This window comes from Marmota monax, unplaced genomic scaffold (genome assembly GCF_021218885.2).
Source record: "Marmota monax isolate L192 unplaced genomic scaffold, Marmota_monax_Labrador192_F-V1.1 WCK01_AAM20220418_F8-fsc00064, whole genome shotgun sequence".
In the NCBI taxonomy this organism is placed as follows: Eukaryota; Metazoa; Chordata; class Mammalia; order Rodentia; family Sciuridae; genus Marmota; species Marmota monax.
In genome coordinates this window covers 9,921,348-9,944,555 of record NW_026694542.1, presented here as the reverse complement: position 1 = coordinate 9,944,555, position 23,208 = coordinate 9,921,348, and the positions used below count along the sequence as shown (strand labels likewise).

The following is a 23,208-nucleotide window of genomic DNA, read 5'->3' as shown; positions in this document are numbered from 1 at the left end:
GCCTGCCCAGCTACGCCGCAGCCCGGAAGACACCACCCCGCTGCGTGCGGGTGGAGTTGGGCCCCGCGGCCCGAAGTTCGGCAGGTGCCCGCCCACAGTCCCCGGCGGCTGCTCTGGGGTGCGCCCCGACCTCCCCCGCACTCCTGGGGTAGGGCGCATCTGCGGATGCGGTGCGCAGAGAGCTCCCAGACGAGCCAGACTTCGCCCCAGACGGGGCCGAAGACTCTAAGGCAGTTTCCAAAAGCATAGTGTGAGGACACCACATCACCCAGCCAGCTTGTTAAACACAGTCCCGCTGCCGGGCCCTGTAGGTTACATGGGCTGTTATCTGCATTTGTGTATACACCGGGCATCCAAATTCTGAAAGTGTCACAGACCATACCCCTGCCCTCCTCCCTGCAGGCCCCCACAAATGGCACCCCACTCCCCTTTCCCTTCTATAAAGCCAGAAGCGGGGTCTTTGAAGAATTTTTTTTTTTTTTGTAAAACATTCTTTTATTAAAAGAACAAGTGCTGTTTACGAACTGCCCTTCGTACAAATAACATCCGTTATACAAAGATACAAGATCCGGGTTATGCACAATTCCAGGCTTGGAGGTGGCACGGGGAGCATTGCCTTTGGGCTGAGGATACAAAGGAGGTTTTAGAAAGAATGAAAAAGGAGCCCCTGGGTTTGCAATTTGTGGCTTCCCCTCCCTGCTCCCCTAGGAAGGGTCAGCTACATGGAAACAGGCTGGGATGGAAGGGGTGGGGGAGCCAGGGTTTGGATCTCCAGTCCCACTACCCAAGTCCCAAGTTGGTCTGGAGAAAGTGAACAAAGGAGAGTGAGGGCACCCTTTAGCCCCTTTTAGTAGATCAAGACCAACTGGTCTGAGGGAGCTGGACATGCTTTTAATCTGAGTAGATGTGGCTGGGAAGGAGCCAGGGCAGTTCAGCCCCATCTTCCTCCAAATTCCCAGTTAAGTTACCTCCATCCCTCTAGGCACCTCTCCCCAGGAAAATAAATTGGGATAAAGGAGAACTGGGAACAAGCTACCTACCCCTCACTCTGGCCCACTCCACACCAAGGAAGTCCTGGAAGCTGGCAGGAGCCTGTGTTTGAAAACCTGTCAGCATTTCCAGTTTGGGAAAGGGAAGTGTGAAGGTTACTCCTTGGAAGCTGTCCCACCCAAAGCTCTCCTCATTTGTCTAGGCCTTTCCCATTAGTCCTGGAGTTAGAACTTCTCCAGGTCTCAGCATAAGAGAGGGCAAGGCTCCTAGATCAGCCTCAAGGTCAGGGCACTTGAAGGAAGCAGTGGACCCAGGAGCCTGAGGGAAAAACCTCACAAACAGGAAAAAAAAATTTTTTTTTTTTGTTTTTTTTTGTTTAAAGGCAACCCTTAAAGTGTCATTGTCTATGGAAAGAATCCATCAGCTCTGAACTAGGACTGTCAGTGCTATACAGATACCTTCCCACCCTGGGCACAGCCCTGCACTCACACCATATAGGGACACTGAGCCAGAGAGGCCATGCAGTGGGGCAGGGAAGCTCAGGACAAGGAGGCCAGGTCCTGAAGCTAGTCCTGGCTCTACACTGAACACCTGCCCCTCCTAGACTTGGAACTATCACCTGTGAAGCCAGGAGTCAACTCCAATGATCCCCAAAGACAGGTCCCTTCCAGCTCCAACATCCACCAGCTGTGACCCCTTGGCTGGCACTGGCTCAGCATGCACACCCACTCATGTCTCTTTGCTGAGGGTGGCAACACACAAAGCTCCACTCATGCATTTTCAAACTCCACTTCTGCTCTACAAACCACATCCTTCCTAACCCCTAGACTGAGAGCTCCACAAATCTGCATCTCCTCCCACGTCCATCCATTCTCAAAGAATAGACTGAGGCTGGAAGAGGGTGAGGTCATTGTGGCCATCCTCTCTTGCACTGGTATGCTGCTCCCCATGAGGCTCTTCAGAGCTTCCTATCATGCCTGGTCAGAAGGAAGTGCTGCCACCAGTCTCATGCCCCCTGGGGCGGGGGTGTGGAGGTGGACAGCAGCACCAGTCCATGACCAGGGAAGCCCTTCTTCAAATCTAACCCAACTACCTGTTGCAACATTCCAGCCTGGGGAATATGAACTTGGGAAAACTGGAGAACAGATTTGTGGAGGTGAAGGAAGTGGGGCTGGGGAGGGCAGAGTGGTGTGCAGGAAGTGGTCTCGGTTCCAGTGCACTAAGTCATTTGGACCTCACTTCCATACGGTGATCTTGGTGTGGATGTCCTTCCCTTCCATCAGAATAGAAATAGACTTCAGCTCTGATAGCCAGCCTTCAGCCAGGGCATGGATGTGAATGGGTGACTCTCCTAAGAATCTCTTAAGGTTACTTTGTTTTTTAGTGGCTTGGGGCAGGGAGTTAAAGAGCTTAATAGATTAAGATGAATAAAATGCTGAATTCTATCATGTCTTTCTAACTGATATTTAGCATTAATAAAAAGTGAGTATTTCTGAGGTCATCACAACTGCCCCCGTCCCCCCCCACCCCCAAGCCCTTGCAAGTGCCTAAGAAATTGCCTCTGAAGAATTCCCACCCACCCCATCATTAGCTCCCTAACATCTTACAAAGTCTTATCAACAGGAATATTAATATTATTTTCCATATCAGAAAAAAAAAACAGTTGAGCAGCACAGGCAAAAATATATCTGCACTACGTTTCTGTCATTGCCAAAAATATACACATCTTCTTTTCTTTATTTAAAAAAACCAACAAAAAAATCCCAACAACAACAAAAACCCAAACAGAAACACACACACAAAAATGCACACATGCAAAGAGACCAACAGGACTTGAGCTTCAGGGAAAGCTGGAAATGCCAAAGGACCAACAGCTCCACCCCAGTGCAAGTGAGACAGGGACACGGGTCTCCAGTCTTCCAGTGGCCCACTCAGCCTTTGCTGCCAAAGGCCCTGGGCAGATGGGGACTGCTTTACAGTGAGAACTGCCCACAACACCCCAGGGAAATAGCTGGTGGGTGAGGAGACAGCTGTTAGGTCAGCTTCAGTGGCTCCCCTAGTTGGTGGGGGTGGGGTGGAGTGCGCGAGGGCAGGCTGGCTAATTCTGGGAGGGAGACTTTTACTGAAAGAAGCGGCACTTCACCTCCCTTGTTCCCTCTCCCAATCCCTGGGGTCCCCCTTGTGTTAGGGAAAATGGACCAAACTACCAATAAGGGAAGGGGGCCCAGGGGGCCCTGAGACCAAGTGGGGTCTGGAGGAGGGAAGGCAGGATATTACCCTGATTCAAAACCCCTAGCCCCCAGTTACTCTCCAAAACTGGAGTACTTTTCTGGTTTTTTGTTAACCATTCATGCCCCTGAAAGGGGCCAGAGTTGGTGAGGGGGGAGGGTACAAACAAGAGCTGGGAGCTTCCCCCTCTGGTGCTAACCACTGCGCCTGTTTCTGCCCTTGCGGCCCCAGGTCCAGGGGAAGACAGACAAACAGACAGAAACACACACACACACATACACATGCACACAGACACACTCACACTGTTGAGTCAGCCAGCTCCGTCTCCCCACCCTCCGCACTCCTCAAGCCAATAGTGCAAACAAGGGGCAGGGCACCAAGGACGGTGAGGGCCTCCCTATGCCCCACTAGTGGGGTCACAAGAGGTGCAGGAGGCCTGGCCTGGGTTTGATGCTGTCTTGCCCTTCCTCACTCCCCCTACATCTGTGGGCTTTTACAAGCTCAGCTTGTGACCCTTGGTGAGGGAGAGGGACAGTGAGAAACAGTCAAAGGGATCCCTTCTGCCATTTGCCCAGATTGGGAAGAAACTGCAGGTCAAGTGGGGCCAGCCCTTCTTCCATGAAGACTTCCATGCAGGGATAAGCCTAGGTCTACCCTCCACTGCTCCCCTTTCAAGTGCTGATCTGTTTTATGTGGTGGGTCCAACCAATCCCACACTTACGTCATGGCCCACTTTGCTCTCTGGGGGACCTCAAAACATTTGCTGAGGGTGGGGGCTCCTAGGCAGGCTTAGAGCCTGTCCTCCCTCTGAGCTTCTCACAAAGCAGACAGTGCAGACAGGGGGTGGGGATGCAGATGGAAGGGGCTCCCCTCCCAATCTCAGTCCTTGCACCAGGAGCCCCCAACACTCCCTGGGCCTCAGCACAGGCTCTGGGTCGGGGTTCTTCCAGTGTCTGGGCCCAGATGCCTGCTCCAGGATAGGACCCCTTAAGCCAGGATCTGTCCCCTCCATTTAGGGGTCAGGAGGGGTACAGGTAGATTTAGCCTTTTTCCTGGTTGGCTGAGGCTCCTTTGTCAGCGGTCTGGAAAGAGAGGAAGGGAGGCTGGGGATTTTGGAGATGTGTGGCCTTAAAGCCTACCTACGACCATCTTCCTGGGACAAGAAAGCTGCCCCAAGTGCTGAAAGGGAGGCGGTCAGAAGGGTCCTGCCTAGGCTCTGGCAGGTGCAGGGGTGGGGGAGTTGTGAGCACATATGCCAGCAAGACTGGCTTCCTGGGCTCGGGTTGTGTCCCCTCAGAAGGAGAAGAGCCTCTTTTTCAATGGCCCTCCTAGAGGGGCACCTTCCTCTAACTGGTCACTCAGAAAGGAAATGGCACTTCCTAATTGGTCTTCCAGAGGAAGGCCGCTTTCTAACTGATCCTTTTACTATTAGCCCTAGCTCAGAGTGGACCCTTCTTGGCTCTGCAGGAGGGCACCCATGTGGAGCAGAGGCCCTGGATCTGGAGCAGGGCACCTGTCTAACCTGGGGGTTGCTGACATTCCCCTGCTGATGCATATGGTGATGTATATTCTGATGGTCCATCTCTGCCCATCCCTCAGAAGGGAGACAGGAAGGTTTGGACCCCTTACTCACCCCTCCTTTGGGGCAACTGCCACTGTTGTCCGTCCCCGACAAGCTGAGGAAGGGGTTGGTCTGGGCAGTGAGGACTGGAGGTCCGCCTGCAGCTGCGACTGCTGCAGCTGCAGCTGCTGCCGCCATGAGACTGGTGTTGTTGCTGAGTGAGGGGGCCACAAGGGCTCCAGCGGGCAGCAGAGGCGGGGCAGATGCCGCAGGCAGCAGGCCAGGGGTGCCCGCTGACAGCAGTGGGGTGGAGCTTCCTGCCAACAGGCTGGCCATGGGAAGTTGGGAGCCCCCAGCCATCTGCAGCCTCTGCAGCTCCCGCTTCTGCTGGATCTGTTGGATCATCTGGTAGACAACCGTCTGGTGCTCCTGCAAGGAGGCCAGGCTGCTTATGGCCAAGGTCCCCGCTGTCTCTCCTTGCTGCCAGCCTGGGTCCTGGGCTCTATCCGTTATCACCAGAACCATGAGGCAGGAGACAGGGGAGATGGTCAAGGTTCTGTCTCTAACTTCCTACTCTGGGCCTAACTCTTCCTATTTGGATAAGAAAATGGTTGCACAGCCTCAGTGTCCATAAGCCGGACACTGTGGACCAAGTGCAGAACAAATATCTCTGGACCAGCCCTCTCAATCAGTTCCTCAGTTACTATGACAACCACAAATGCTCCCAGGAGTGGTATCACCCCAAGGCAAGAAACAATAAATGAGGTCAACAGTTTTCAACTCCTCTTTTTTGTTTTAAAAAATTGATTGTTTTTGTTTTGAATAGGCAAAGCATTCCTAGTGTTCCAAAACCAAAATAATTATATAAAAATTTACATTAAGAAATGTTGCTTCTGGGCGGGGGCTGTAGTTCAGTGGCAGAGTGTCTGCTTAGCACATGAGGCACCAGGTTTGATCTTTAACTTCACATTAAAAAAACCCAAAAAAACAAAGGCATGTTGTCTATCTACAACACCAAAAACGCAAGTAAAATAAATAAAAAGAAATGTTGCTTTAAAGAATTAAAAAAAAATCTTATCCTATTCCCTCTATCTTTCCAACGTTTCTTTATATGAAAATATTTATTTTTCCCATTTTCTCAACTCCAGCATTCTTACTGTGATTTATTTAGGTACTTTGATGCTGGGAGGGAACCCAAGGCCTCGGTGCTAAGCATGTGCTCTACCACTGGGCCACATCCCCAGCCCAACTTCCTCATTTTTAAAAGTGAAACTCCTTCCTCCAAAGCAAACCTTAGCGGAACCCAACCTGAAATACACCCAAAAGAACCTGCCCTGGGCTGGGGATATGGCTCAAGCGGTAGAGCGCTCGCCTGGCATGCATGCGGCCCGGGTTCGATCCTCAGCACCACATACAAACAAAGATGTTGTATCCACTGAAAACTACAAAATAAATATTAAAAAATTTAAAAAAAAAAAAAAAAAGAAAAAAAGAACCTGCCCTGGCTGACAGTGTCCCCTGCTCAGTCACCTTTCCACTAAGACCCTGTAATTCCCTCTCCCTAAAGATCCTTGGGGCTGGGATCAGAAGGCTATTGTTACTCAACCTGCCACCCTATACACCCTTTACTGGGACATGATCTGGGGCCATGGCAGCATCCCTTTCCCAATGCCTGGTGACCTTGAGAATATTCTTGTCCCCTTGCCCCTCACCAGCCCCACAGGCTCAATATCCACTCAGCCTGAAGAGCCCCCCTCCACTGCTGCCCTCCCTGGGTTGATCCAGGTCCTCTGAGATCTGGGAAAAGGGAAAGCACAGGGCTGCTGAGGAGCCAGGGAAGGGAGGAACATTACCGGGGTGAGCTGTGGGGAGGCGAGGAGCTGCTGGAGCTGCTGGAGCTGCTGCTCTTGCTGCTGAAGGAGGTGTCTTTGCTGCTCGGTCAGGCTGAAGCAGGGGACACAGGGACCATGGGGAAGGTGCAAGGAAGCATTCCTCCCCACCCCTACAAGCTCCCAGACTCCCTCAGACCCAGGTGAGGAGAGGCAGGGAGGTGCAGGTTTAGAGAACTAAGTTCAGAGGGTGAGGGGAGAGGGACACTGTAAGACTGAAGGACTGCCCCAGAGGGAAGACCTAGAGTGGCTGATGGGTGAGAAAGATTCTTGGTCCTGGGCCACTTACACCCAGAGGCACTCAGAGATGACAGTGTAAGGAGTCCCTAGAGACCAAGAGATGACAAAGACTATATACCCTTTGGGGGATTTGGGTGTTATTGGGGGAATCCCTCCCAGAGCCAGCCTCCCCACTCCCTTCCCCAGGGCTGAACTCTCCCTCACCTGTTGAGACAACCTGGCAGCTGCAGCGTGGGGGCCCCACCAGCCTGGCTCAAGCCTGTAGGGTTGGGAGCGGCAGCCCCATTCAACCCCCCCAGGAGCCCATTGAGGGGCAGGCCCCCACTGCCTGCGAGCCCCCCCAACAGTCCTTCAGCCATGGGCATGGCCCCCAGCCCTGCTGCCCCAGATGCCCGGCCCAACCCATTCTGTGGCTGTGGCGGGAGTGGGGCAGGGGCCCCAGGCAAGGCCAAGGGCAGAGTGGCAGGGCTCTGCTGGAGCAGGGGCAGCGGTGGGGGCGTGCTGTGGAAGGACAGCGACGAGCTGCTGCGGCTTGGGCAGCCTGAGTGTGGGTCCTGGGGAGGGAGGGGGAAGGCAGTGGTCAGAGGGCAGAGGGCCAGCATGAACCTTCTGGCCCCCAGCCCAGCATTCTCACAGAGTACAGCCACCCCACCTCACCCCAAGAACCCTGGCCCAAGATACAAGGCCCAGGGATGAAAGCTATGAATCCAGTCTTCATAATTCATGTTTACTGACCATTTCCTGGGGGCCTGGCACCCCGTATCATGCTTGCTGAATAATGAACCATAGTAATGATAGTGACCTTCCAGCAAACCATATCTAAAGGCTAGTGCTTGATCTTTGCTACCTTGCTATTCTCACTATATGAATGAAGCCACTGACTGTTAGGTTAAGTAATTCTGCAGGAGAGTGCTACAGCTGGACAAAGAGGCTCAGGTTCAAATCTATGTCTGAAATGCAATGGCTTGGGTGGCCTTGGGTTCAACTTTAGTTTACTTACTTATTACCTGCAGATAACAGTAGCACTGACTCCATAGGACTATTATGAAGACTAAATAAACCAATGCTTTAAAATCTTCAAGGCATGATAGAGGTTAAGTATACAATTAATGTTGGTTATTTTTATGACTATGACTGTCCAAGTCACACAGTCAGTAAGTGGCAGAGAGAGAATAAGAACCCAGTTTGTTGATTCCAATAATAACCACAATATAACAATAGCAACTGCTATTCCAACCACCACCAATTATGTAGGGATTATTTTGTGTGAGGCACTATAATAAACCCTTCAAACACTTCTCAAAGGCCTTCCCTAACCACTTTATATCCAAGAATCCCTCCCCTATTCTTTCTTACACCCCTCAATTTACTTCCATCTTAGCACTTCTCCTGGTTTGTAATTATTTATCGTTTTCTTGGATTTGTCCTATCTTCAGGATGATTGTGTAGGTTTTGCTCATTGATTGCTAAGCAAGTGCCTGGCACTAAGTAGGCGCCTCATAAATATTACTTGTTAAAGGAATGAATGAACCAATCGATTAACTGCTCAGCAAATCACTTCACTGCCCAGCCTCCAATAGCGGCAGGGTAGAGATGTGACCGGGAGGACATTGAGTCTCCACCAGCCCCACTCCTCCCTGACCCCTCCTCATGGTACCCACCTCGGAGGATGTGGACAGCGAGTTGTCCAAGCCAAGACTGTTCTTCCCTGGAGGGCTCTTGCTGGTGCTCAAGGAGTCGCTGCTGCCGGCTGAAGGAGGAAGGGCGGTCAGGGATTGAAATGGGGTCGCCCCACTTGGAACCACCAGGCAAGGACCTCCACTCCAGGGTTGGGCTGGAGGCCCTTACCTTGGGGAGGCAGGCCATAGGGTCCAGGGACAGGGCCGTTGGCGGCAGGCAAGGCTGCAGGCAGGGCGGGGAAGGGCACAGAGAGCTGCACGTTGAGAATCTGCAGCCGCTCCTTCTTGGCCGTCAGGCTCAGGATCTGCTCCTGCAGCCGCTGGTTTTCCTTCTGCAGCGCGTGCAGCGCCTTCAGCATCTCCACGACTGCGGAGAGGGCGAGGGAGCCTGAGGCCCGGCGCTGGGTGGGCGGGGGCGAGGCGGAGCCTGGGGCGGGGCTGGGGCGGGGCCAGAAACCTCCAGGAGGCTGCGCCAGCCTAGCGAGCAACACAGGTGAGCTCGGAGGAGAGACTGGGGACCAGAGCTGTGAGCGCCAGGGCGGGACCTGATACCCACAAGACTGGACGAGGAGCTAGAGGAAGTTGGAGTTTGGGAAGGTCTGGGCCAAGAGGGTCAAAGGCCGCACGCAAAGGAGGCGGGGCCGGGACTGACCAGGGTTACAGGTGAGGCCTGGGGTTGGCCTTAAGTCAAGGCGGGGCGGGGCCTAGAGGTGGAACCCTAAAGAGGTTGGGGCCCTCGGAGAGAAAGATGAGGCCGGAGCCCTCGGGCAGGTCTCTCAGCCCCGCGCCGCCCCTCCTCACTGTTGACGCCGGCCTCCCCGTCGCCCTGCTTCTCCAGCAGCTGCTCCATATTAGTCGTTCCCGGGGCTGCAGGGTCTAGCTGGACGCCCCCGCAAGGTGCGGACGCAGTTTGATCGAAGAGTGCAGGGAGGCTGCTGATGGGGGACCTGGGGTCGTAAGAGAAACTAGGTTCAGGCTTACCTCGTGCCCCTACTTCAGGCTCTCCCTCCCCCCTCAGGACTTCCACTTGGCCCTTCGGTTCCCGCCCCCTCCCCTGTCAGTCCCTCCGCCCTCCCTCCAGCGCCCCTCCTGCCCCCGCTCCCATCCGCCTCCTCCCAAGCCGCCGCCCCCTCCCTCACATGGAAGACAGACTCTCCTGTGGGGAGGTCCCCCGACACCGGAAGCTGCAGTCCTCCAGGTCTGGCTCTTGGAAGGAGAAGGGAGGGGAGGAATCAGCGAAGAAGGGGAGCCGTCAGCCTCTGGGTCCCCGCCCAGGAAAGTGGGTGCAGGATTTGGAACGTCATTTAAGACCCCTTTCCCCAGGATCCCCAATCCCAGACTGGCAGTTCAAGTTGCTAAGACGCTGAGAGTCCTGGCTTGGAAACCCTGTCTTGTAGGAGGTTCTCTTCCCCTTTCTCTAGGGCTCCTGCTGCCTACTTCCAGATCCACCTCCCAATTTCTTTCCAGTGAGCTTTGGAGTTACAGTCATTTGCAACCTAGGTTGAATTTGAACCCAACACTATTTTTTGGGTAGCCTTGGGCTCCTAACTAACCTCTTTGAAGTGATTGTTAATTAGGATTAAAATAAGAAATGTGAAAAAAAAAAAAGAAGTGTTTGGCTGGAGTGGTTTAGCTGGCATTATTATAATTAGCCTTGTATGACATCCCCAAACACATAGACCCCATCCCATGACAGGAATCATCAGACCCAGGGCCATGTGCACATTAGGTAAGTGTTCTATCACTGAACACAATCCCTAGCCCTTGGGGTTTTTTTTTGTTGTTGTTGTTGTTGTTGTTGTTTTGTTTTTTTTTTTTGGTACTGAGAATTGAACCCAGAGGTGCTCTACCATTAAGTTACATCCTGTTCTTTTTATTTATTTATTTTTTTTGAGACAGGATGTCTGCCAAGTTGCCTAGGCTGGCCTTGCAATCCTTCTGCCTCAGTCTACAGAGTTGCAGGGAGTACAAGCATCCACCACCATGCCTGGCTTGGATGACTTACTATGAACTCTGAAGTTAAAAGGCAAAACTTTGTTGCATCACAGAATCCTGCTTTGGGTCTTGGAAATAATAATCACTCTACTCTGTTGGGTCTACAAAAATGTATCAACTTTGGCCCCTTTAAGGATTACCTTAGCAGGCCACCTAGAGATAAGCCCCATCCCCTAGTCTGACAGGTGGTGTCTCTGCACCAATCATCTTTCTGGGGCTGGGCTGACTCTCCAGGGAGCCCTGGGAGCTTGCAGCTGGGCCCCTTAACTCCTCAAAGCTGGGAGAGCAGGGAGCCCAGCTGTTGGGGCCTCCTAACCGCCAATCCCAAGCAGCACTAAGAAGCAGGAAAGAACAAGGCCTCAGTGTAAGAGCACTGAGCTTGGAGTCTGGAGCTCCGTCTTTGCACTCTGGCTCTGTCATTCCCTATCCTCCCCACCTTGAGCATCATTTCTCTCTGTCTTTTTCTTTTGTGAGATGGAATGGTAATTCTGCCTTGCCTTGCCCCTTCACTGGAAAAGTGTCCCTGGGTTTGTTTGTGTGAAGTTTTTTGTTTTGTTTTCTGCAGAGTGAGCAGTGGCAGAGGGAGGGGGCAGCCAGCAAGCCTTCACATCCTTTTTGGGTTCACATTCCCTCAGGCCTTTGGGAAGAAAAGGGAACAGTTTGAGACTCATTTACCTGTATGGCTGCTCTCAGCTGGGGTGAGAAGGGGGTTAACAGCGCCCATAGAGGTTCCAAAGATGTGGGCAGAAGGGAGGCTGAAGGTAGAGCCAGCCAGAGAAAACACCTGGGGGAAGGAGGGAGAATCCAGCCTGGTGGTTATTTTTGGATCTAGGGCACAATTGTGTGCTGGGGTGGTGGGGGGATGAGGCATACTGGGAGGAAAGAAGATCAGAGAGAGGGGAAGTTCTGGTGGCAATCAAGCCCACCTTCTTGAATTCCCACATAGGGCTGGGTCCTGGCAGTCTGTCCCCCACCTACCCAGGGAAGGAGCCAGGAGTAAGGCCTCACCTGAGTGGTGGAGATGGAAGCAGAGGAGGAGGTGAGGGTGCTGGTGAATGGGGAGCGGCTGAGGCGGGGCAGGGCTGAGGTCCCTGGGGGCCCCAGCAAGCTGGAGGAGAGGGGTGTACTGCAGACAGCCCGCAGCATCCCACCACCATGGGAGATGGGGTCCTTATTACTGGTGTAGATGCCTAAAGAGACACAAAGGAAAGGCTACAGTTACCTTCCACCCCAGACTGCTCTTCAGTCAAGTGGCTGGAAGAGGTCTCTCTAGACAGTACATTCCCAGGATTTGGCCACACACTCCAGTCTAACCCTCCTGTGTGGTGCTTGCTATGACACCTTACCAGGCTGCCCTGCCCAGGTCTGGACAATGCTAAGCCTTCTAATTCCCTCCCAAAATATGAGCCCTACTGGGGCAATCTACCCCAATCTCTCCCACTATAACCATAGAGAAGACTGGTATAGTGGTATAGGGGAGTGTCTTAGAGGTGACTATCATCTCCCTTTTATCTCTGTTCTTTGGAGCAGTTTTTATCATATTTCCTTCTAATTACATCTTTATGCCTCTGTCCCCTCACAAGACTGGCTCAGCCCTGAGATACTCTTTGTCGCCAGGGGTCACACTAACCTGCCCCCAGCAGTGGGGACTCGAGGCTCAGGCTGGGCAAACTCCCGGAAGGCCCAAAAGTGCGGGAGGCCAGACCCCCCAGGCCAGAGCTGACCAGGGAGCCTCCGGAGAAGGGTGAGGCAGCAGTGGCGGTAAAGCCAGCCAGCTGGGCACCAGGTAAGGAGGGGGTAGCCAGGCCCCCAGCACCCTCCTTGTTCCGGCTGCCCTTGGGACGGCCTGGCCCGTGTCGGCTCCTCTTGCTGGCTTTGTGCTTCTTCTCCTTCAGGCCTGTCTCAGGGGTTTCCTCAGCAGGTGCAGGGGTAGCGTTCAATGTGGGCATCCGCTTGTGGGTGCCTGCTGAGGTCCCGGACCCCGAAATGTGGGGAGATTTATAGTCGCCAGGGGAGGGGGCCCGGGCTCGGCCTGAGCTGGAGGTGGTGGTGGAGAAGCGCATGATGGGCCCAAAGCCAGAGAAGACCACCTTCTGCTCAAAGAGGTCAGCCTTGGGGGGTTCAGGAGCTGAAGGTGAGGGAGGGGCTGACGGGGTAGGGGCTGTGGGTTTGGAGTACTTGTCATCCTCTGACTGCTCCAGTTTGGGGAATGTGGAGAAGTCAGGGGAGCTCTGCAGGGATGAACCTGTGAGCAGAGGGAAAGGAGTTATGGCTGCATTGCAGCTCCCCTCTCCCTCCCGTTCCACATGCACCTCACACTGTGAGGAGAGCTCTGACTGGGGAATGGGGAAAGCCTGGCTCCTTGGCAGAGCTTGGCCCATCTCTGTGTTCTGAGATGAACGTCCCCACCCTCCAGCCTTCCCCTTGACAGCACAATGGGAGGGGAGGAACTCCCACCCCAATGACCTCACTGGATACCCGCAGTTTTTAGGAAATAACACGAATATTGGTGCTTTAAAAAATGGCCCCTTGCAGCACAAGTGTGGGGGATAGTGAGTATTGTGGGGTTGGAGGGCAGCCTTCCCCTGAGGAAGGGAAGGAGAGCTCCATTTCTATAGGGAAGGTGAGAGGGATGGATGGCTGGGCGAGGAGTCACTGGGTAGGGGTCCCCTACCACCAGTTTCTAAAACTATACCAGTACAAAGGCCCTCGCTAGAAAAGTGTGGGGCAAGAAGCTGTCCCCACTCCTAGCCTGCTCCTGGACACCACACTCACCTGCAGGCTGGAAGGGCCCCCCAGAGGAGGAAGAGGAGGAGGAGGAAGAGGAGGTGGAGGTAAAACTGCTCACACCCTTCCCACTGCTCAGCTTCTTCCCCTTATGACTCAGACTATGGCTGGAAGACTTTTTCCCCTTTGAGTCCCTGCTGCTCTCGGAGGTCTCCTGCGTGCTGGCCTCATGGTGGGAAGAGGAAGCTGAGGAAGAAACCTGAGGGAGGGGAGGAGAGAGGAAGACTCAATGCCACTTCAGGCAGGAAGACGGGGCAAAGGAGAGAACCGATTTGTGGTTACACTGGCCAGCTCAACTGGAGGTTCACTCATGCAAATACTTTGGGGCCTGAGAGGACTTGCCCAGGCTTGGAAGTGGCATAGGCAGGGAAGAGGTCAAGGAGATTAGGCTTCTCTAGACCCAGCCTTAGGTGCTCCAGTTGCTATTATTCCCTCCCTGTCCCCAAGTCAGTCACCTGGTTTTTGCCCCATTCTCTTGACAATTTCATGTTCTTACAAGACAACTTGAGCTTGCAGACAGAACCCTCTCCCTGAGAGCCTATCCTCACTCTTCACAGGAAACTGCTCTTCCTTCAAACTCCAGCTCAGAAGCTCCTACTTCTATAAAATCTCCCTAACACACAGGTGGAACAAGTCACTCTGCTTCCTTATTTCCAGGGCACTGCGTGCCCACATTCACATGTCAACAGTTGCCATTTTGCACTGAAATGGCTATCCAATGTCTGAGGCTCCAGTAACCTCAGAGGGCAGCAGGATGGCAACCGGAGGAGCGTGGGCCCTGGAGTAGGGGAGGGGTGAGCCTGGCAGGCTCTGCCCTTTACTGCCATGTTATGTCATTCAGTCTCTCAACCTCGCTGAGCTCTAGTGCCCTCACAGGGTAAATTATGTATACTTGGAGAGTTATGAGGGACTCCATGCCAGAGACATGATGGGGGTCAATAAATGACCGTGGCAGCTGCTAATATCCAGCACAGAGAGTGCTATGTGGTGGGTAAGAGCATGGGCCTCCACACCAGACTTCCTGGGTTCAAAACCTGACTCTGACACTTACTCACTGTGTGTTTTTAGGCAAATTACCTACTTCTTTGGACTATTTGAGGATTAAATTAAATGAAGCACTCCCATGTATCCCTTCCATCTCCCAGTTCTAGAAGAGTACCTGGCATGTCTGAGTTCATGTTCTGTATTATTGCTGGGGAAGGCACTTTTCCTCCCAGACAGAGACCAGGTACACTCAGTAAACAGTGCTAAATGAACAAATGCTAGAGGGAGAATTGATGGGAAAATGAGAGCCGCCCTGCACTGCCCCTCCCTGGGTGGAGCCCTGGTCTCTGTCTTTGTTCTTTTCAGCAGCTGGAGTTCTGAAGGGAGCCAGATGTAGTTCTGAGAGTAAGGGAAGAAAGGGGCTGGGGGGAAGGGGAAATGAAATGTTGGGGCGGGTAGAGGGGGATGGGCAAAAATCTCTGGCATGTCCAAGGGACACCCAGTTACTGGAGGAACTCCCCAGATCTTTCCACCTGCCTGTGGGCCCCTGGAAAGGTCAGAGGGTATGAATGACAAGCTTTTCCAGGTGAGCACTGGGAAGCAGGAGGGGAGAGGGTTACTGGGGCAGTTACTACAGCAACATCACCCTGGAAACCTGATACCTGAGCCTCCTGCTAAGATGCCCAGAGCTCTGCCAACCATCTGAGGTAGGGTGGAGATGACTGGCAATAATGGGACAGGAGGAAGCAGTTTCTCCAGACCCCCAGGGTTCTCCTTTCATGGGAAGGGCAGGTTGGAGGGAGAGCCAGGAGGGCTGTTCTGGCTTGGATTAGCAACTCCCTGGCTTAGAGTAGGATCTGCCTGTTGCTTATCCAGATGTTGTCCATTTCTGGAGACAGGCCTGAATACCACGCCCCTGCTGGGAAGGGTGGGATGAATGAGGATCTCAGGGTGCTCTCCTGGGGCCTGCCCTCCTTGTCCCCACAGTCGGCGCTTTCAGCCCTTCTAACCTGCATGGAGTGGGATCTGGGTGAAGCAAAAGGTTTTGGGTGCTCTTCCAATGGTAGAGGGGCCCTCTGCCTATCTCTGGAGGGGTGGGTCCCAGAACTTGTAGAATGGACCTGAGTGTTGTACACTGATTCTCTGTATATAAGAGCCCAGGGCTGAGGCCCTCTTTCTGGACTGAAGCAGACATGAACCCAACCTCACCCTCATGGGTGGTCAGTGCTTGGGGAGCAGGAGTTCAGGTCCCTTCTAGTCCAGAAAAGGGAGTGGAGGGATGGGATTTTAGGGAGGGGAATGATGTTAACCAGAAGTTAGAAGGTACCCAGGCAAGTCCCTGGCTCACCCTGAGTCCTCACACTTGCCCTCCCACTCACTGCCATCCAAGAGAAGCACGCCATCCCTGCTGAATGTGGGCAGCAGTACCTTGTCAGCAGTGGGGACCACAGGCGGGGCAAGGATGCTGGGAGGGGACTCAGGCCGCTTCTTGTGCTTCTGTTTAAGGCGTTCTTTGTCCTTTCGACTCTGGGGAGGGAAAAGTAACCAGATATTGATGCTGGGGAATCACCTGGGGGAGGATAAACATGACTTGTGTGTGTGGGGCACAGATCTCGTCTCAAGGATGGGACTTATTGGGAGTCAACTCCCCCTGTGGAAGAATAGGGCATTCTGGATGGACAGGAGTGACTTGAGCAAGGTCCTCTAAGTGCTTGGAGCCCCTCCCCCTCAAGCTCCCTGCCTGCTAAAAATAGCTTGTCCCATTATCACGCCAGTGACACAGAGCACCATGTACATATAAAAGCATGCTCATGCAAGGGTGTCTACCAGGGACACAGAGCTGTGCAGAGGGATGGGTGCCCTGTAATATGTGGCATGAGGGGACACAGGCATGTGTACTTACTAACTGGGCTAGCACATGGCTAGACTGTGGAAATGTGCAAATGTGCAGGGCCACATGCCTGGGGCTTTGGGGTCACAGTCATGTCATGGGAAGGACAAGGAAGAATCATACAAACACAAAAAGCACAAGGAAGCCAGGTCCCATCTCGCTCTCTCTGGCCCTCACGTTTTACTTCCTCAGCCCCCTCAGTGGCCTCAGAGGAAGGAAGGGAGCAGGATCCAAGAGCTGGGGACACCTGTGGTAGCTTCTGGAAAGAGGCATGTGTTTGTGAATGTGTGTGGTGAAACAGTGGAGGGGAAGACTTCACCTTCTTCTGGCCCCTCTCATGGTGAGCAGGGTGCTTCTCCTGCTGGGTGGATGGTGATGCTGACCGGCTTCTCCTGCCAGAGATGAAGCCACTGCTGCCTCCCCCTGTGCCACCTCCACTGCCACCACCACCGCTGCCACCTCCTCCTCCTCCTCCTCCTCCTGCTCCTCCTCCTCCTCCTGCTCCTGCTCCTGTTCCTGCTCCTGCTCCTGCTCCTCCTCCTCCACCACTGATGTGCCTGGATGTCTTCTGGGGGAGAAAATTGAGAATAACTGTCAAACTCTCCTCTTACTAGCTTAGGAAAAGTTCTTGGAGGTCACATGATCCAGGGCCAGTCCCATCTGCTCTGTCATCACTAAGAGGACCTAGTGTCCTCCTTGCTGCTCTGCTCAGTCTGGAAATCCTAGAACTTTCCTGGCTGGCTCATCCAACATATAGATTCAACAATTGAGATTCCAAAAAGGCAGGGATTCCCTGGCTGGGCCTGGTGGAGGTGGCCTGGGGCCCAGAACATAGGACCTCATGCTTTCCACCCAGCTCCTTCCTGGCACCCTCTCATCCTGTCTTGGACAAACTGAGCCCCAGGCCACTTCTATTTTCCCCTGAGTAGAAGCTGTGCAGGGACCCTTGTGGGAAATCTCTGCTCCCCTGCACTCCACATCCCATCCTCCCCTCCTCATACTTCATTCCAGCCATCGCCTCTCCTCCCTTGCTCCTAGCCCTTCCCCTCCACCAAACACAGGGTTTGCTCCTGTGCAAGGGATATGCTGCTTTAATCTGTAAAATATCAACAGCAAAACCCAAACTAGCTGGAGTGGTGGCGCAGGAGGATCATGAGTTCAAAGCCAGTCTCAGTAAAAGCAAGGCATTAAGCAACTCAATGAGACCCTGTCTCTAAGTAAAATACAAAATAGGGCTGGGGATGTGGCTCAGTGGTTGAGTGCCCCTGAGTTCAATTCCAGGTATGCATTCCCCCAAAATAACAAAACCCAAACAACATTCATGTTGCCTCTCCTTACAGCCAGGGGTGCCTTTCCCTCCCTTCCGTACTAATGCACTCTCATTTGCCTGGTCCCAGGCTTGCAGCTGCTCCCTCTAAAGTCACGAATTACCTCCCAATGGCCAAATCCTAGGGCTAACTTCAGGACTCACCAGTCCTGCTCGATGCTCCCCAGCACTAGGCATGGATCCTATCCTGCCAAACTCTGTACCCTCCCGTGTGGCTCCCTTCACACCTTGGTCTACTCTTCCCATGGATAACCTGGAAATTCTAGCCCCAGCCTTATAAACCCAGGCTGTCTCTACTATCTTGCTGGGGGTCTGACAGCCAGCAAACCTGAATGTCTCCACTTAACACCTCTGCAAACCAAACCAACCTACCTTGTCCTAAGTCATCATTAAACTTTGAAAACAAGGTGACCATATAATTTATGTCCCAAATAAGGACATTTCTAGAAATGAACAAGGGTAGCTACTAATCATTATACTAGAACACAGGCATAAACCAAAACTGGCTGGAGCAAACCAGGACACACACTCACCCTACAAAGGCCAGATGAATCCTATCTTCAAGGTACCCCCAGGTGCCTCTAGCTACTGAATGTCTAGAGCCTGGATCCTGTGTCAACCTTACTTCCTGCTTCTCAGCCACCCCCACATTTAGGGGAGTCTACCTAGAATGGCTCTAGCTTCCAGGTTCATCCCTCCATCCCCCCTCCTCGCAGCTGTCTCCCTGCCTCCAGCTTTGGCCCTTCCAATCCAGCTTCATGGTAGCTGCCAGGGTAATCTTCCTAAAAAACAAATCTGATCATGTTACTCTCCACTTACAAGCCTTCTAAGCCTGTGGCCTGGGAGGAGGAGGGGCCCAAGCAGCAGCCTGGCTCTGCAGACACCTCACAGCTTCTGGAACATGCAAATCTCTCCATAGACATGCAATAGTACCCGTCCAGCCTGGGGCAGAAGCAGACTCAGCTCTCATCTCCTGCTCTGGTCCCATCCAGCACTCTGTTCTGCTGCTCATGCATGCTCTGTCTCATCTCAGACCTCTGTCCACACCAGGCCTTCTGCCTGGGCCTCATTTCTTCCTGTGTTTGTTTGACGGGTTCTCGAGGAGTTTTTAGATCAGACTACCTGTTCTGAAATCTATCCACCAGCTATGAGGTAAGTTACATGACTTTGGGGAGCCTTGTTTATGCATCTGTGAAATAGGGACAATACAGCATGCCTAGTACTTAGAGATGTTGGGAGGACCACAAAAAATATCCCATGTGGAGAACTTGGTACAGAGGCTCAGGCACAGTAGATATTCACTCCCACACAATCGGTGGCTCTTATTTTTATTTCTAGCTCCACTCAGCTTAAAGGCTCCCTTGTCTCTGAAGCCACCCAGGCAGATAGGCAAGGTTTGAGCTCTGTCTTCTAGGATGGACTACTTGGTTCAGCTCTGGTTCATACCCCTTCAACTGTAAATTATTCCCCATCAAAAGAGGAGCTCCTCAAAGGCAGAGACTGGGTTCTTTCCACCTCCCAGCACCAGGCAGGGGCCTGACCCAGAGCCCACACCCTCTAAACCTCCACTGACAGACCAACTGTGTTGGCAGACCAGATGGGACTCACCATCTTGCTGAAGTGATATTTGCAGTAGCCACAGTATTTGACATTGTCGACCTCCAGCACTTCTTCCTCACACAGCAGGCCTGCCATTTGGGCACTAACCGAGGGAGGTCAGGTGAGAAGGGAGTGGCCACAGACCTGAGCAGCCACCTCCTCTTCCCTTCCTAGACCCCTACTTAAGTGAAGCCAAGACTACCCGAGGAAGCCACTGCCACCATCACCCAAGAAACAGAAGCTAGGATGAGCCCACTCGGCAGCCACCCAGGTAAACCTCAGAGAAGGGGTTGGGAACAGGGATCTTACCAGGTGACATGGAAAGCTTGTCGACATCCATGACGATTACAGGTCATACAGGCTCCTGAGGCTGCCTTGCTCTCCCGGCCCTGCTCCTCGCAGATGTAACACGTCTGTAGGACACAGCACACTCGTCCTGTCTTCCACAGAGCCCCTGTCCTGCAAGCTGAGGGATCCTTTGGCCTCCCTTTAATTCCAATCTCTCCTCACCATCCCATATTAATGCTAACATCTTTCTGCAGTGATGCAGATCTTCTATAACCTAGACTGTCCAAGAGAGTAGCCTGCAGTCACATGGAATACTTAAAGTATGGCTAGTGTGACTAAGGACTTGAATCCTAAATCCTATATAATTTTAATTTTGCAAAGCCACATGTAGCTAGTGGTTATATTGGAAAGGACTGTCCTTGGTGAGCTCCGAAAGGCTGCTGACTATCTATCTTGCTCCCTGGTGAGCCTATTCCCACCTCTGAGCCTCTGCACATGCAATCTGTACCTGGAACCTAAGACCCTAACATTCTCAAAGCTGACTGTCTCATGCTTTGGTTTCCACCTAAATGTCTTCTTCATTGACCACATTATCTAAAGTAAGCACCCACTAGGTACTCTTTATTTAAATTCCTTTTTTATTTTCTTCACAGCACTTATCACAAATTACATTTACTTTATTTGCCTGTTTATTGATTTCTACAGTCTTCCCACACAAGAGCATGAACTCCATTGGCAGACAGCACATCTGTCTTGATCAACACAGAATACTGTATGTCTGGTACCTTACATCAGTCATAGTAGGCAGTCAATAAAATGTGCCCAGTAATGAATGAATGAACTACTAGCTAAAAACTCCTCTCTGACAGTGCTACTTCACTGAGTTCCAGAGCATGAGTGTGTGTCTAACAGTGGTAGGTACCTACCCACCTTCAAGTTCCCTGAAAGTGTTCATTGGACAGAATCAAGCTACACCAGAATAAGAAAGCATTGTAGGGACACAAGTATGGGTGGCCAGGGAAGGGACAGTATGGGGCACAGTAGGACTGCTGACCTTATTGAAGCGATCATGAGGCACATACTGCAGCACGATGGGCTCCATGGTGAGCACATTGGCAAACTGCACCTCGGGGATGTAGAGGGCACATACCACGTGGGCCCAGCCTGGGAGAGTGTAGGGGCCAGCCTCAGGGGGATGGTGAGCCTGACACCCCATCCCTCCCATCCCCAGGCTGCAGACTGTCCCCTTTTTCACAGCCTTCCCATCTGATTCCAGTGCCAGCCAGGGAAAGGAAACCCAGCCTCCACCCCACCCACTCTTGCCTTCCCAGACCTGTTCTGGGGGACTTGCTGACCTCAGGGGCTCAGGGCCCCCCTCACCTCCATTGTCAGTCCTCTTCAATGCCCCGTCTTTGTGTGGGCACAGCTCACACCTCTGCCAATGCAAGGGGCACAGGGAGTTGGGGGATCTGCTGAGCCAGGCCCTCCCTGAACACATTCAAAGGGCCCCAAGATGAAATGATAAGATCCATTGTGGGGTAGTGTAGAGGAAAGAAGTTTGGCCACTAGCTGATAATTGTTGAAGACTGAGTGATGACGGGGACCTGGGGTCTATTATTGAATTCTCCCAACTTTTGCAGCCTTGGAAACTTTTCATAATAAAAAGTTCAAACAAACAAAGTCTCCATGCTTGAGGTGGGGCACAGTGAGGGATGAGCTGAGGGAGAGATGGGGTTGGTGATAGGTATGCAGGAAACAGGAAGTCCTGCATGACAGAACTAAGTCCCACCCTAGCCTCAGCCTCAGAGTCCCTAAACTCAACCAGGGGAGATGCTCAGGTGTGTGCAAAGGGGGAGGGGAGCCAGGAGGAGGAGGCTGGAACTCACCACCCTGGCTGCTCGCTCCTGAGATTCACATTTTCGGCAGAACCAGGGTCCAGTTGGCACCTGGACGATGCCATAGCAAGCTAGAGGTGGGGGAGGAGTCATTGAGGAAAGCTGTCAGCCAGCGGCTTTTCCCCAGGGTAACAGGGGGAAGGGAGTGTGACTCTGAAGAACCAGAGCTAGTTCCAGCAGGGGGGGCTGCTCCCCCAGGCTGGGGGTCACTCTCTAAACAGCAGAACCACAAGGAATGCCCAACAGCACAGGCCAGCCTTTGATCACACAATCAAGCACTACAAACAGGGGCGGGAAGTCTTGAGTCCTTGACCTTAAACTTCTGAAAGATCCTCCCCACCCCACGCCCTTTCTGGACTCATTTCCCAGCTCCAGTCCCGGACTAGTCCCCTGGCATCAGAAACAACAGTCGCGATAGTCAAACACGTTTTGTTGTTATGGGGGGGGGGACTTCTTAAAGGGCCAGTAAGGGACCAAGCAGGGAAGTCGGGGGTCCAGGAACCTCATCTTCAGCTTCTAACTATCACAGGTACAGGTCAAAAGTCAAGGCTAAGGGCAGGTGCAGTGCAGGTAAAGGAGAGGAGAGTGGCGGGAACTGCCGGCAGCCACAGTACTAAGGGTTGTCCCAGGAAGTGGGGGCCCAGCTGGCTGTGCCAGACAGGCGGGAGATGCCAGCCTGCGCCCTCGGCAAGATTCCTCAAGGAGTTAACTCCCGAACCATGTGCTGCTGGGGGAAACTCCAAACCTCCCTTCTCCATTCCGGCCCCCTGCACAACCGCTCTCCTATCTTCAGCTCTTCCCCGGAGAATTTTAGGAGTCCCTTCTCCCCTGGGACCCTTCTCGTCCCTTCCCGATTCCGCTCCTCCCAGTATCCGGAAGCGAGGGGGGATGACCCCCCCTTGACCTCTTCCTCTCGGAGCCCCGGACCAAAATAACAGGGCGGGAGGGGACACCTCGCAGGTAAACATTCCCCCGGCAGCCCCGACAAGGGCGGCGCGGGGCGCAGGGAGTTCACTCGTCGCTCTCTGGACTCTCCCCAAACTCCCTCAACTTGGGGTGGGGGGCGCGGGACTGGAACAATAGGCAAGAAAACAATGCCTGACCCGGTCCTGGAGGACCGGGCGTGGGGAGTCCCCACGCCTCCCTTCCCTTCAGGTGGGGTGGGGGAGGGGCGCGCGAGCCCCGGGAGGGCTCCGGAGGGCGCGGCCGGGGGCGCCCCGAGCGCGCCGCCCCCGGGGTCCCGCCGCCCCCCCGCGGGCTACCCCCGTACCTTGGTGGACGGCCACGCTGCACGCGTGCCCATCGCAGTAGACCAGCGGGTTCTCGGCCCAGCCCCTCTCGTCCGAACATACGCAGCAGCCTCCTACCATCTCCTTCATACTCCCATGAGCTCCCTCCGGGGCTGGGGCGGGGGGCCGGCCGGCGGGGGTCGGGGGTCAGGGGGGGAGGGAGGGAGCGGGGGGCCGCGCGCCTCCTCGCCCCCTCCTCCGCCGCCGCCGCTTCTTTTCTTTGCCTCCTCCTTCCTCCTCCTCGGCGTCCTCCTCCTCCTCCTCGCTCGCTCTGTCTGGCCGCCCCCCCCGCCGTGCTCTCGCCCTCATGCCCCGACGGCCCCCCCCCAACAATGAGACTCGCGCGCCGGGCTCGACCCCTCCGCGCCGCACGCCCGGCTACCACGGCTGCCCGGCCGCCGCGCAGCCAGGGCCCGGCGGGGGAGGCGCCGAGTGGCACATCGCGGGTGCCCGCCCGCCCCGCGCCGCCCGCTCACGCGCCGCCCCCCCGGCCCCCCTGCCCCACCGCGGCAGCCATGGCCGCGCGCCTCCGCTCACTCGCTCGCTCGCTCCCGGCCCGCCCGCC

At 53.9% G+C, this 23,208-nt stretch overlaps 1 protein-coding gene across 3 annotated transcripts; it reads right to left on the bottom strand.

Annotated features, from left to right (window-relative positions):
* Positions 1-2,697: 2,697 nt before the first annotated feature.
* On the bottom strand, positions 2,698-22,796 carry Mllt6 (MLLT6, PHD finger containing). 3 transcript variants are annotated; one of them, XM_046420339.2, is made up of 20 exons: positions 22,625-22,796; positions 21,346-21,425; positions 20,840-20,894; positions 20,514-20,623; positions 19,481-19,584; positions 19,181-19,274; positions 16,565-16,813; positions 15,783-15,881; positions 13,359-13,569; positions 12,214-12,828; positions 11,592-11,773; positions 11,259-11,367; positions 9,728-9,794; positions 9,390-9,535; positions 8,758-8,955; positions 8,571-8,659; positions 7,114-7,463; positions 6,634-6,724; positions 4,853-5,282; positions 2,698-4,301 (listed from the first exon to the last, which is right to left on the bottom strand). In XM_046420339.2, exons 1-20 carry the CDS (start codon positions 22,731-22,733, stop codon positions 4,294-4,296), a joined length of 3,396 nt encoding a protein of 1,131 aa, XP_046276295.1. In that variant the 5' UTR covers positions 22,734-22,796; the 3' UTR covers positions 2,698-4,293. The 3 variants fall into 3 exon arrangements, with proteins under 3 accessions (XP_046276295.1, XP_058427558.1, XP_046276296.1); XM_058571575.1 differs by having other exon boundaries at positions 16,565-16,810; XM_046420340.2 differs by having other exon boundaries at positions 4,853-5,209; positions 22,625-22,794.
* Between the last annotated feature and the right edge of the window lie 412 nt (positions 22,797-23,208).

Coding starts and splice junctions, on each gene's coding strand:
- Mllt6 (XM_046420339.2), bottom strand. CDS start 22,733: ATGAAGGAGATGGTAGGAGGCTGCTGCGTATGTTCGGACGAGAGGGGC. Junction 20,895..21,345: donor AGGAGCGAGCAGCCAGGGTG/GTGAGTTCCAGC, acceptor TTGCATTGGCAG/AGGTGTGAGCTGTGCCCACA. Junction 19,275..19,480: donor CAAGCTTTCCATGTCACCTG/GTAAGATCCCTG, acceptor TCCCTCGGTTAG/TGCCCAAATGGCAGGCCTGC.